Below are 14,928 nucleotides of genomic sequence, written 5' to 3'. Positions count from 1 at the left end.
TTATTATTAACATATACACATATTTACAAAAACTTGAGACAGATAAACTTGAAGGAGCTAGAAACTGAAACTTTCTTCAAGAGATATAACAGCTCGAGTTACTTATACATCGTGAACAAAATTCGAAATGAGGCAAATCCATGAAAACAGACAATTTTCTTAATGTCTCTTTTTAACTTTCTTTCTCTTCCATTTGCATTCTATACGCTGTACGAATGGCTCGGAACAGGAAAAAGCACGAATCGACATTTCCGTTTGGAGGACAATACTCGTCCTTTTCATTTTTTCAATCAATAAGTAATCACGCGTTTGCATACTTTATACCGTTGCTCTTAAAACAGCAATACCTCAAATGGATTTTTTTTACATGTTCAATACTGAAACATGATACAATATATCACGAATGTAACTTTATATTTAGCGTTCCAGTTTTCTACCAATTCAGTTTTCTATTCTCTTTGTTCTTGAATGATTTTGACAGTTCTACGAGGTCGAGGTCCGACTAAGCATTTTTAAAATAAAATGAACCGTGTTCGCGTAATACACAGACGCGCTGGATTATTATAATAAAAGCGACACAAATTTTTATTTCTTCAGAAGATACGTGACAGTTCAAGAAAATGCGACGTAAACGTGACGATGTATGGCAACCACAAACCGTATCGCAGTCCGCACATAGATTCCAACTGACTCTCGCCTAAAAGAATAGTAGGAAATAGTAAATATTTTCTGAGGAAGAGAGACATATCGTTCTTGGTAGATACTGTTGGAACTGTTCCAATTGCGAAGTTCGAACGTTGACTTACGGACGTCTCTCGAGTTGAGTTATCATTATAGAAAGTATTACTGATATTCCATCTTTTTCCATATTTATTCCTTTCTTTATTGCTAAGAGTTCACTTCTGTTATTACTTGATATTTTATAATAACAATAATTTTCATAATGGATTAAGTACATTCACGCTTAATAGAAAGCGGTTTCAGATGAACGTGACTAATGACAATATTAACTCTTTGGCGTACCACTGTCGGCTGAAGTCACTCAAATACACTGATAATCTCATATAAACATCCATCATTTTCGCTGAGATGAATCCATTAATATGGAATTGTTTCCGTTGTTGTTTGAGATAACTATTAACTTGACGTGACAATGTCGACAAAAATATTTATGCATCATTAAGTGAAATTTCATACGCTCTTCGATATAAATTAACATAAACAATATTCAAAATTTTAATCATCATATTGAGAAACTACTTTTTTTTATCTTTAGTTAGTAGTTAGTAGTTATATTCTTCTTAGATAAAAATATATCATATAGTAAAGATAAAAGTATATCATAAAATTTGACATTTTTCTCGAAATGACTTTCGCCGCGAATATGACACGTATATCTTTACGCAATTTCTCAGAATGGACGAGACATGCAGCAAATGTGCATATCTCAGAGCAATTTTACGCGACATCACGATGATCCTTCACAAATCCTTTCATCCTACCTTCTATCTATCAACATTCTTATCATCAAGTACAGTCATATATAAAACAATCTGAAATTTTTTAATTAATATATCTAATAGATATTTTGTGTTATAAAATTAGATACAAATCGAGAAGCAAGAAATAACAATTATGAGACATCCGTAGTAAGCCATAAACATTTTAGCTTTGTACAAATAAAATCGAAACGAATTCCTAACGAATTCCTATGACTAATTGTTAAATTCTATCTTTTTAACGTACGTGCATAAATTGAGTCGCCGCTAAATCAATTTTATTGACGTTTCAATTTTATGAACGTTGTTTGCTCTCTCACGAAATTCGGCTCTACATGTCGGTCCGAAGACGTTATTATCGCTCAGCGTTACTTCGTACACATTGTGCATCGCCGAAGTTTGCACTTGCGCGCGAGACCGACCACATTAATCCGGTACCAGGCGCATATTGCATTATTCAACACTACATTCGTCCCTGCAGTTCGAAAGTGTGTCTGCGTTAGAGTTTGCCGGCGCGATACGCTCGATGCTATCGACAATAGTATCTGACTATTGAGTCGCGATCCAAACTGCAGAATTATTCATCGAGTGTTTGTTTCGCGAATTGTCTGCGCCGAAACGATATAATGTATAAATTTTAATTAACATCGCGCCTTAACTGCACTTCTGAATTTATGAATAAGAATTATTTATAAAGTTTAAATATATTCATTAATTTAGGGGTGTCACGTTAATCTTTCTTTCTTATTAGGCGAGGTGCGCCGTTAATTAGAAGATATTAAGAAAGCACGTTCATGATGATGATATTACTGGTAATCGATCAAAGTGCCGCGAGACTTATGACTTAAAAAAAGTATGAGACATAAGCGCAGACGAGATATTTATTAACTTTCATGAAAGTCTGATCTTTCGCGCTAGAATATTCTACAGCCTGACATTATTCTTTTCATATATGATCGATTAATATCCTTCCTTACTTCTTCTGGAAAGGGATATTGGAAATGCTAATATACAGATAAGAATTGATTTAAGATTATCGTAGATGTGTTCTCTATTTTTTTTGCGATTATAGCTCTAACAGTGAAGGTAATTTATTGCGACATCAAAAAATAGAGATGCTAGAGACTTTTTCATTAATTTTTAATTTTTAATTAGCTACGATAAATATTTTAAATAATAATAAATGTGCTTCTCATGTATTATTTCAATTTTGAACAAGCTAAGTCATTATTAGCTAAAGATGACTGATACGATTTCATAGATTTGCGACGTTGTTTAAACTTATAGCTCCAATAGTAAAAAGATGCTTTAATGACGTCTAATATATATAATTATTTTTCAGGGAGAAGTCTAATGCCAAAGAATGAGAAATCGATTATAATTCCGCCCCTTCCCGAGAAGGAACGTTTTATGTGGTATGAAAGCAGGAAGGTACTTTCACCATAAATGAATTACGGCAACCCGTTGTCACCGTGAAGATCTCATAGCGAGAATGCCGATTGTCGACCATTAATTCAAATACCTCGCTTTCTGCCCCTCCATTAAGTTCGCAATCGACTTTCCCCGCATTTCACTAAATTAACTCGTTGACACTCTGACTTCGTTCCGTTTTTTTTTCTCTCTAAATTTTTTTCTGTTAAACCGATGAAATGTCTTTAAAGTCTGTTTCCGTCATTTCGTTTAAAAAGTGACTTAATTTTGCTTAACTGCTTGTAAACATTTTTAAAATTAATAAGAAGATTACATTTAAATAATATGCGATGATTGCTGCCTTTTATCTTATCATACATCTAAAATTTTTATATTCTTTTGAGAAAAATCTGTCTTCTTCTGTATATTTGTTAGAAAAACTTTTTACTTTTGACTTATCAATATAGATAGTATCGTCTGAATCTCAACGTTCCAATGTTCAGATTCGATTTATTTAGCTCCACCACAAAGTATTCTTGCAGATAGTTTCTTTTAGGTACGAGCTCGCTTATGCTAGGTACAACAGATTGGAACTTACAAAACCCTGATTCCGTATTCATGGGAAGCATGAGGATTCTCTCAATTTCGACGTGGACTCAGGTTTCGGAATAACATTCGCCGGAAGACCTCGAGCTTGTTCAATGAGAAACTGCCGATAGAATTCGGAAGATACACTGTCATAGTTATTTGATACTATTGGAAATCGTCTTGCAAAGTGTTTCAGTGTTATTATTTTAATATTATTAATGAGATATTTTATTCTCGTGATCAGATGAAGTATCGGTTGATTGCGTTACATTTATGGTTTCTTATCGTTATGCGATATAATTTACGAGAAATGGGACTGTAATTATTCTATTGAATGTTCTTCCAAGTAGAGATATAATAACAACCGTTTAAACCTCCTTTTGTTATCTAATAGCGTGATCGCAAACTAAGTTCTCTCACTAAATTTCATGTTATGACTTCTACATATTGGCACAACGATTAAATTGGAACACACTAATTATAGTCATAATATGAAAACAAGATAATGTTTTTAATTAAGTTTAAATTATTTAAATTTTTGAAAGATACTCGTAATAAAGTATATAATTTATGTGTAATATTGAACATAGAGGAATCATAGAGGATTGATTTTAAATCAACCAAATATATCATTTCTTTTATTAATTTCTTAAAATTTATTTAAATATTTTATGTTTTTAATATTTTGATATTAAACTGTGGTGTGCAATAGGATTGTTCCATAGGATTGTGTCAAAAATCTTGCATTTATTCTTGAATCGGAATATTATCGCGAAAAAAATTAGAGAAAAAGTTTCAGGTAAGAATGTTGATCTGGCTCTGTCCCAATTTGCGTAAATGTTCAATAAGTCCGGTATGTTCTACGAGGTCTTTGCGTGTAGTCTGATCGATCGCGCCAGAAATTGCATTAGTGGAACAGCGCCTCTCAAAGTGTGGTTCTGCGGATTACCGCAAGCCCATGCGGAAGCTCCACCGCGAGTGAATCGCCAGACACGACCACCAACAGCATAATTCGCGGATAACTACATCTGGCGAACGTTTCTTTCGCATACCGCGCGTTCTATTGAGCGAACATTCAATTCTACTCCTAAACTCAGTATCTATTGAGTTTGTAGGCCATTAGATTACTAATGCGTTATTGTGTTTCATTGAGCTGCGTTTATGTGCAGTCATATTTGCTTATGCACTCATATATTCCTAAAGTTGCACATACAAGAATATTTTTTAAAGCGAAAATCATTTTCTCCATTTTTTTCTTTGTGACGAAGTAAATAAAGAAAAATGGAGATATCATCGCATATATAAACAATAAGAGACAATAAATAAAATAAACTATATTATAACACTTTTTTGAAATTTTATGAAATGGCAAGGTTTCATTTTAATTTTATTTAAATTCAATTAAGGACTGGATTGATAAAATATAGAAAGGATCGAATCTGAGATTTGAATCTATAGAGATAGAAATTTCAAACTTGTTCTATTAACAACAAATTTGAGTGTCACAAAAACAGATCGTGCGTTTAATGGCGCATAATGTTGTTAAATTCGCTCACACCCGATTTTCTTGTGTGCGTGACGGAGTGGCTGCTGCTGCAAACGCACTTTGACTCGAAACTACGCGGCATACTAACGAGACCAATTTCGTGTGGCATGTACATGCCGGCGACTATGTGTGACCCCGGTGTGCGCATCAGTATGTAAGAGGTCTTGCTACGTTCTTCCTGAATTGGAGGATGGGTTTCCGCTAATGAGAGACATTAGTTTAATAACTCGTTAGTGGAGAATTAGAGATGGTGCCTCGAGCGTGTACCGCGCGAGTAAATCCCTATCTATCAACACCAACGGAGTTTTAATCGGCTTTCACGCCGGTATAAGTAATTAATGAACACGCGATGACACTATTAGTAGACGCCGTTTCAGTAAACTCGATTATTTCGTCATTGCTTGTACTTTTTCTTTTCTACGTCGTGAATGATTCTACGTCTGATCGCTAATGGAAATATATGAGCTTAATACGACGTTCTTGCCTACCAAACGCGTTACAGGTTGTTAATAAATTTTTATCGTAAAACAAGTAAAACTCGACATAGAAATTAAATTTGTTTTTAAATTAAAATTTTATTGATGAAATTATCTTTGTAATTATTCGATGTTTTGTTCTTATTGTCTGAGAAAAAGTTTACAGATCATTAACGTTCTATGTAGGATATATCGTTAATGATTTCAAATCGTAGCGGCTCTTGGATAGATCCTGATCTCGGTCGCAAACTAGGCGTATCGACTTTGCAGAGGAAATCCATCCCAGAAACCACTTGGCACTAACTGTTACGGTTTCGATCGAATCAAATTAGGGTTACGTAATTCCTTCAAAAGTGATTTGATAATTTGTTGTCAAACTTTTCATACATTTTATGCAATAATGTGAAAGTCACGTCATTATATATTAATATTTAATATATTTAATATTTTTAAGAATATATTTTTAGGTAATATAAATCTATTAATAACACTGTATTTTTTTATCGCGTTATATGAAATTTAAATAACAAGAATCGCGCGATATATTATTTATATTATTTTTTAATTGCGGCAATAACGATAGAATAAATAATAAACAAGAATTCTGTTAAGATTTCTTTTCCTCTGTCTACTTTTATTTTGTCTGTTACTCCGTCACATTATTATTATTATTAATTATTAAGTTCCATGAAGTTTCTTGCTTCGGTCATCAACTTCTGGTTGCAGCAATCTTCGATTTGCCGAAGTTTTCGAAAGAGTTCTCGTATAATCCATCGGTCAAATGGAAAAGTTTCAAGAAAAAAGTTTCACTCCACTTTTCGAGGACTATGCTCCTGATCTGTGCTCATCTTCTTATCTCGTCATCCTTTTTTTTACTTTCGCGTCGCGCTCTGTCTTCCCGTATCCACTGCGAATCGTTTCTCAATCTGATTTCTTCCCCGAAGTTTTTAGCATTCCTATTTCAAAGGACAGTGACGCGTTCGAGAAGAGTGATTTTTAAAATGTTTGAAAAGATCGTGGTATCGTTTCTCGCGACTTTTTTTATGTAAATCCTCTCTTCATCAGCCGCCGCCTTATTCCGATCCCTTCCCATCGTCGTCGTCCACGCCTTAGTCTTATCTGGATGAGAGGGTCGTTTCGCTCGATGAAATTCGAGTCTCGTCCAGAGAAGAAACCTGGCGACGACGAAAGCTGTCTCTTTCCTTCCGGGCATGGAAGGACAAAGAACGTAGAGCAATCGAAATTTAAGCTCGCGATGCTGATGAGAAGCTGAGGTTGAGGCTAAGAATGTTATATTCGTGGTCGGAGACAATCTCTGAATACAGAACGTTACGTGCACTGTTGTATTAAATTATTATTTTGTCTTACTTATGTATGGAAATATCATGCTCTCTACGCTTCTGTTTCGAGAGAGAAAAAAAGAAAGATTAATATGATACATTAAAATATTGTCTGCTTTTATATAATATTCATAAAGAAAGAGATAATCCATTGTGCTTTCTCGACACTAAAATTATAAATTTTGTATTATAATATTATGACATATTAAGTATATTTAATATATAAAATATGCACCATTATATTTTATTATAAAAGAAATGATCTCCTACATCTCGAGAATAATACTATTCATAGAAAATGATCGCATAAGAATACGGGCACGAGAAGAGAGATTGAATTTATCGTGTTATGAGCTAAAACACAGCAAAGTTTTTATCCATGACCAACTGATAAAAGTAGTCGAGGGAATCAAGCAGCTGCTTATCGATAAGTATAAAGTGGAAAAGAGTTGCAAGTTGAATATCGTACAAGCAGAATCCCTCTATTATACTTATATACTTACTATTTATGTTTAGTATCCTTTCCGTGTTATATATTGTTCCTTTATTTACAGATAAACATAATGGAATTGAGACATGATGAAATTAAGTATGAAATTACGGATAAAAGATAATCTTCTTTTTTACGACAGGTATTGAAATTTTATCCTGCTAGAGGCATTGTGATCAGTGCAACATAAAATACTAGATGCTGTTTTATAAGCTGTAAACATACGCTATTTTTGTTCATTAAACAAAGTACTATTAATATTGAATTTTCTATTTTATCGTTGGATATTACTTTCTACAGAGAAAATTCTGTAGAATTTAGGAACACTCATAGTATCTTGGACGATATTGCGGCGCTTTTCACGTAATACTTTACGATCCAAGATACGAGCGTGAACGAACAAGCGTAAGCACACGTTAGTCATTCGCGTAGAATGCGATGAATACATATAATACAAGAAATATCGACACCGTTCAAAAAGTGTTACTTTTTATGCATCTGGCGGAGCGCACTCACATATTATCGAGCATCGTAGCGGCATTTAAAAGCACGATTCCGTTCATATTTCTTTTACGTGCAGCATGGGCTAAGTTCTAAAGTGAATTTCAATTGGTGGCCCGACCGAGCGCTGTTTTTATTAATCGCAATTTCAAACCAAGAATAAACATGATGAAGTTGTAGGTATATTATATCTCAACATTTTCATCAGCGCAGTATAACTTTATAACATCCGAATTGTCTTTCTAAAAGTGTAATCGGGCTAACTTCCGACGCTTCAACGTTAACCAATCGACATAACGATAAAATCAACTCAGTTCGTCGCGTTAGTTTCTCTCTAAGCTATACATGTAAGCAAAATATATAGAAATATATAGAAACACAGCTGAAATTCTACTGCTAATCTTATAAATCTAATTCGCACAATTTTGCACACTCTGATTTGAATTGACTTCTTCAGTGAAATTTGTAATTCTTCGAATTTGGATTTTCATAATTTGATAATTATTTGCCCGATCAACTATCTTTTCACGATCCTTAGGGATACATGATCAGAGCTGTACGATTAAAATTTAAAGGAGAAACCTTAATACTAATACGAATTGCGTCAAATCATATTTTCAGATACGCAGGTGCAACTACTACTACTAGAGTAAATATAGCACGAGTAAATTTCTTGTTCCAAAGTTTCTCCAATTGCTCATCTTTGCATAGTTCTTCCTTTAATCTCACGCACGCGTGTAATCACAAAGTGTTATAACGAGCAGCCTTCGCGTTCTTCGTAAGCAGCATTGCCATATTATCGTTGTTGAAATATCATATTACAGGTCTATGAGAATCAAAAGAGGAATTAAGGAAAGTCAGAGAGTCTAAGATCATACATTATTTTAGAGAAATTGTGTATATGTAATTTTTTCTTTATTTGTTTCTTCACAAATACACAAAATATTTTAAAATTATATTAATATTTATAATTAATATTTAAAATATATACATACACACACACACACACATATATATATATATATATATATATATATATATATATAAAACATACAATATTTATAAAAAAAATCACGTAGAGCATAGCATATGATCTTTTTATTAAATAATATATATTATATTTATATAATAATTATATTTTTATAAATAATTGTATCTTTCATGTCATAAAATGAATATGGTATAAATAGATAAAAATTAATTATGTATTTAATTGTATACTTTCTTTGGACTCTGATGCATTTTTTTTCTTTCCTATCGAAAGCCATATCAGAAAATTGCAACTCTAAGGATCTCTAGGGGATTGCTCATTTGTATCGTCGCAATATTACCGGTATTCGACAGAAAATTTTTGTATCGTTCTGTTTCTGGGAAAATATAGGTGAGCTCTATGTATTCGATTCACGCTTCCTAACGGAAACCTGCTACGATTTACGAGGAATTAGCGATATTAACTTGCTGGATCCTCCGTAAATCTACCATAGATCCCACGAGAGTGACCGAGACTACATGCAAATTGGTTATAGATATACATGTACGAATGGATATAAACCTCGTGCAATAGATAAAGTGCAAATAACGCTACGTTGGAAGCTCGAAAAAGAGATAAACGCTCAAGGAAACCCTAGTGTTACAAAATAACAAATATAAAATCTCTTTCAATCTCGTTGCTGTAATGGGCTATGTTACTTTCTTCAAAATATTTAAATTATTAATATTACGGTCCAAGAAGTGCATAATGTATAATGCATTTAAGCTGATATTTTTTGCCGATGCTTCTATTGTAACAATACACAGATGCCTTGAATCATGGTGACGCGAAGCGTTTCGTTGAGCATCAAGCTGTTCCACTGGTAATCTCCGGCCGTGTTTCAAAAATGCTTTCCGGGGATTTAAGGATAGTAAATGGCTACGAGATTCTTTGGAAAATAGTAGAGCGCTTTGAAAATTAGTACTAAAATAATTCAGAAAAATTGTTAGAAATTACAAATGTGGCTAAAGCTCACAACATACGTTTTTCTGAATATTTACGTTATATATATCTTCATTATGATTTGAAGAGCAAATATTTAATGAGCAAACAATTTCCATTTTTTAAAACATAAAACTAAATTAGAAATATAAACCGCTATTACAAATTATATTTGTAATTAATCTTTATTAATATGTAGCTATATATAGATTCTTCTCGAATAATTAATAATAATATTAAAATATTAATTATGTTTCAAGAAATATTAATTATGTATCAAGATTATTTATATAATAATTGCTTTATTTATATTTTAAGTGAAACAAGCGTGTCAGATTGCTACTAAAAATTTTAACAAACATAGCCAGGGATTTCAGGAATTATCTATTCATTTAAACGCAGCTAATGGACGAGCACAGCTCATAGTCGATGAGATCGTAAGAAAATACCGAAAGAAGTCGTCGCAAGCATTTTCGGGAGGATCAGAGTACTTAACGTGTTACAGCGAAAACAGAGAAACGGAAAAAGAACCGTGGCGAACAATACTGCGGGATGAGAAGTGGAAGGCGGCTAATGCGCATCCATTCCGTTACAGATAAATGGATTAGTTAGTTACGACACGAAACGAAAAGTAAAAGAGCGCGTCGGATGGGAGAATACCATCAGGAAGGGTTAAGGATTGATGAAAAACGGGGCACAAAAGGATCGGCGGGATATAAATATTAGATTAAATATAAGGAAGCTCATTACTGCTTGCGATGTATCCATTCATTCTGTTGCTCGATTGAACAAACCAGTTTCCTTTATTTCCAAATAGAGTAGTTAATTTTCACATTTTTTCCCAGCATTTAATTTAATGTAAAAAATATATGTTTGATTCGAAAGAAACTATAATAATAATAATTTATTTATGTAATACTTAACATATTTAATTCAGTTTTTATATAAAAGAATTATAAATATAAGCAATTGTTCAAGCGGTTTATTATTAATCTTGAAACACACAAGTCTTATTTATATTATCTGATTATAATAATGTTACTGATCGCAATATATTATTAAGTTAATAATATATTCGATATGTGGGAATTAATTAAATGCTGTTTATATCAATAGTGTACATTAATTGAATACATGTATCAATAGTACATGCTTTGTCATGCGTCAATATATTGCTTTGTTATCAACCAAATTATAAACAATATTATTCAACTAAACTTTTAAAACATTGTACCATTCAAGTGGACAGTGTGACAATATCTACGATGTCTGCGTCTCACTTTTATAAGACTCTCATCAGAAATGGTCATTCATCAGGCGAAATGCTAATCGGTAATGCTGGCCATCGCTTTGGACTATCACTTGCGCTCAACCATAAAATCGCCTCTAGTTCTGGGTCAGGAATGCGTTCTACTGCTTTTTCTCGCGCCAAAGGATGCTCGTTAATTTCCGTAAACGACCTGGGGCAAATTGGAAAGTCTGAAAAGGAGGAGATTAATCCTCTTCAATGCACGGCTTTGAATATTCCTTTTCCTCAAAATAGTAAGGGCAACGTGTGTCTAGAGACACACTTCGTTTGTCCGATGAATTGAAAATATATTCGCAAGACTTTCAAGTATGATACCTTTGAAAAATCCTACAGAAGAGCGACTTTTGACACACTATTGATAGTCTTGTGGCTATGTAATCGCTGTCCGATGAATAGGTGTTATTAGCATGCATTCTCTAAGAGCTCTTTAAGAGCACGTTGCTGACATATTGTTGCGACTATATAGTGATTCTTGACATAGGCACATTTCTTTAATCGTGATATTCGTTTTTGTATTTGATATCGAAATGTTTATCAGAATTGACGATGGATTCTCCTCGCTTATCTATAAGTAATATGTAGTAAACTTAAAGTTTAGCGTCATTAAAATTTAATATATTTTACCATAATTGTCTAAATTTAAAAGTAATTAATTATTAATCTTATATATAATATTATATATAATAATTCTGTATACTGTGTAGCATATAACTGTATAGTGTATCATCTAATGAATATATACATAGCATATTAGCTACGTGATATGTATTGTATGTATATATGTATGTATATATGTACAATATGTTTAATGTGATATTATTCCGCAAACTGTTTACGGTCTTGATTTTACATCATTAATCAGCAATCAGTATAATAGCTTTGTAATTCAAATCAATTAATAATGTGTGTTTATATGACAAAATTAATAACTTAGTAATTAAATGATATTTAATTACTAAATATACTAAATATAATTACAAAATATAAATCTGATAGATTTTTTATACTAATCGTTATCCAATTATTGATTATTTTATATTTTATTGAAACAATTGAATATTGAATGTATTAAATATTTTAACTGAATTGGAGAAGATAGATAATATTTTAAATTTTGTCAAAGCTAATTGGCACATACGAAATATTTATAATAAATAATATAAATTGTTTTAGAGAAACTATTTCATATATAAGCTGAATAAACACACTTATAGTACTAAAACTGTGCGTAATCTTTATTACATGAGACTGTTACATGAACCTTGTTCAGAGGTTGCAGTTTATTAGCATAGATGGATGAACTTTGATCGTTTGAGAGTATTATCACTATGGAACGGAATGGTGTTCCACTTTAAGGATTAACGCGATCATAGCCGTGCTTACTTTCTAGGTGCTATATTCACTCATGACCAAAAGGATAGCAGCACGGAGCTGGCCTTCAAGTACGCCGTTTACAAGATCAACAAGGACAAAATTATCCTGCCAAAGACCACGTTGGAATACGACATCCAGTACGTGCCAAAAGATGATTCCTTTCACGCATCGAAAAAGGGTAAGTATTACGTATTTTTGCGTATTTTTCATGCTTAATAAATTCCATATTTTCTATACAATTTATCTTTAGCGTAATCATAGTTTATTTGCATTTCCGTAATTTATGTCTTCGCAAAAAAATAGCAATTTGAAACTCGCGGCGCAGAAAATTCTCTGATGTAATGAAACGATGCTGCATTGCACACGTCTCCATAAGAAATTTCACTGAAGTTAAAAAACATCCCACGCTCATTAATCTCACGGTTTCGTACACGTCAAAAATGATTTATTCTTAAAAGCTTACTTCGTTTTCATGCAGTTAAGAAAGTTGCAAAATATTTAAATGATACATGGCCTTTAATACAAATTCATTTCTTTGACACAAATTTAAAATATTTTTTTATTTATTTTTGAAAATGCAAAGGATACAATTTCAACGCGTCTTTATCACAATTTTCATTGTATAATATTTATCGTTAAAATGACACGGTTGAGCAAGATGTACGTTAGAGTACATTAAAGATTTCCCCCCCTCCCCATGGAAAATTATTAGTAGATTAAATAACTAACTGAAACGAAACGCCTATGAACAAAAACGCCTATAATGAATATAGCATTAACGTTAGGTCGAGATGCTTGATTTATCAAGCAAAATGATGGTACTTAGATAGAAAATACTCCGAGATATCCTGAATATTCTGAGAGTCCTTCTAGTCAACGCTATACGTAAGGTGTTATCGTAAGCAAAATTTATCGTCTTGACAGCATGTATAAACCAGCCAAGAATAACTGGCTTGCTTGCTTCTCGTCGTTATTAAAGTAGCATACACATTATTATCCGTCTCCTGCTTTATCCATCTACTGCTATCGGATACTCATCGTAGAGATCATTGTCTCGCTTCGTGGCATCTTTAAAAATGTATTATGTCTCTTGTCCGATGTACCGAGAAAATTTAAGAGACAAGATCAATATTAAAGTATATCTTGTGGGATTATTTCTCGACATGGTTCCGACAACTGATCCTTTTCTATATAGAAATTGAAAAGTCTTTTCTTATCAATTTTATAAAAACAGGAATCAAATCTGAGATATAAAGCAATATAGATATATAGATTATTATTCAATATTGAAATATATTTGCATCTCTTTTTTGATTCAGAAATACTTTCCATATATTAATTATGATCGTATGACAGACAAAAATGAAATCTCTGTTTTATTTTTATAAAAATGTTTGAATATGAGTTTCGAATCTAAATTCAATAGCTTTTAAAAATTTCATTGTCGAATTGTTTTTATAACACATAACTTTTATAATTTTATAATTTTAACTTTTATAATTTTGATAAAATTGATTTTCTTTTCTTTTTTTACAAATATTTTATTCCTCTAATTTTTTATAAATGCATTAACGTAATAAATTGCTTTATTTTTTCAAGGTGAATTTCGTAAAATATTAATCGAGTAAACGCGCGATTATGTTTGACCGAGCAGCAACGTGAGCATGTTACGCAAACATTATAACAAATTGATAAGTATGATTAGCACTCAAAATCTTTGACAAACATTAATACAGGAAGTAGTCAACAAGCTGTTTTTGTTATTTCCATATGCTGTTCTCATATCTTGTTTTTAATGTTCATTTTTTATATATATTTTTTAAATAATATTGCGTTATTCTTTTTTCAATATTTTAAATACTGAAATCTGTTAAAACATTTTTTATATATATTTTTTAAATAATATTGCGTTATTCTTTTTTCAATATTTTAAATACTGAAATCTGTTAAAACAAATAAAGTAATTAAACTGATTATAATATAATATATATTACATAATATTATATAATATTTATGATATATTACACATATAAAGAGATATCACATATAAGAACCTGTATGAAGATAGCCCCCTAACATTGAAAAACATAAAGTTTCTATAGCTCATTCGATTGCTCATCGTTTGCATATGTATGTACATTTCGAATTTTCGTTTGCACACTTCTAGTAAAAAAGTTATTAACAAAACAAATTTCGAGGGGCCATCTTCACACTAGCCCCCCAACTATGAGTAAATTAAATAAAAAATAGCTCAATTGATAGATATTCGTTTACACATTGCCAAACAGGTCGATTTTTCGTTTGCACACCTCTAGTTAAAAAGTTATTAACAATCACAACACTCTTATTTTTGTTTCATCTGCCGAAGTCGCTCGCTTCTAAAATTTTAATTATTAATAGAGGTTTTTAACTAGAGGTGTGCA

At 32.0% G+C, this 14,928-nt stretch overlaps 1 protein-coding gene across 5 annotated transcripts in view; it reads left to right on the top strand.

Moving 5' to 3' along the window:
- Positions 1-14,928, top strand: part of LOC105427221 (glutamate receptor ionotropic, kainate 2) — a 119,277-nt gene that overhangs the window by 17,392 nt on the left and 86,957 nt on the right. For all 5 annotated transcript variants that reach the window (XM_089081600.1, XM_011638882.2, XM_011638883.2 and 2 more), the window contains exon 3: positions 12,522-12,683. In XM_089081600.1, coding sequence (XP_088937726.1) covers positions 12,522-12,683 — 162 coding nt within the window. The remainder of the gene's footprint in view (positions 1-12,521; positions 12,684-14,928) is intronic.

This window comes from Pogonomyrmex barbatus, unplaced genomic scaffold (assembly GCF_055798465.1).
Source record: "Pogonomyrmex barbatus isolate J1 unplaced genomic scaffold, ASM5579846v1 scaffold5, whole genome shotgun sequence".
In the NCBI taxonomy this organism is placed as follows: Eukaryota; Metazoa; Arthropoda; class Insecta; order Hymenoptera; family Formicidae; genus Pogonomyrmex; species Pogonomyrmex barbatus.
Note: the sequence above shows the minus strand (reverse complement) of the source record. Positions and strands in the feature narration are given on the sequence as shown.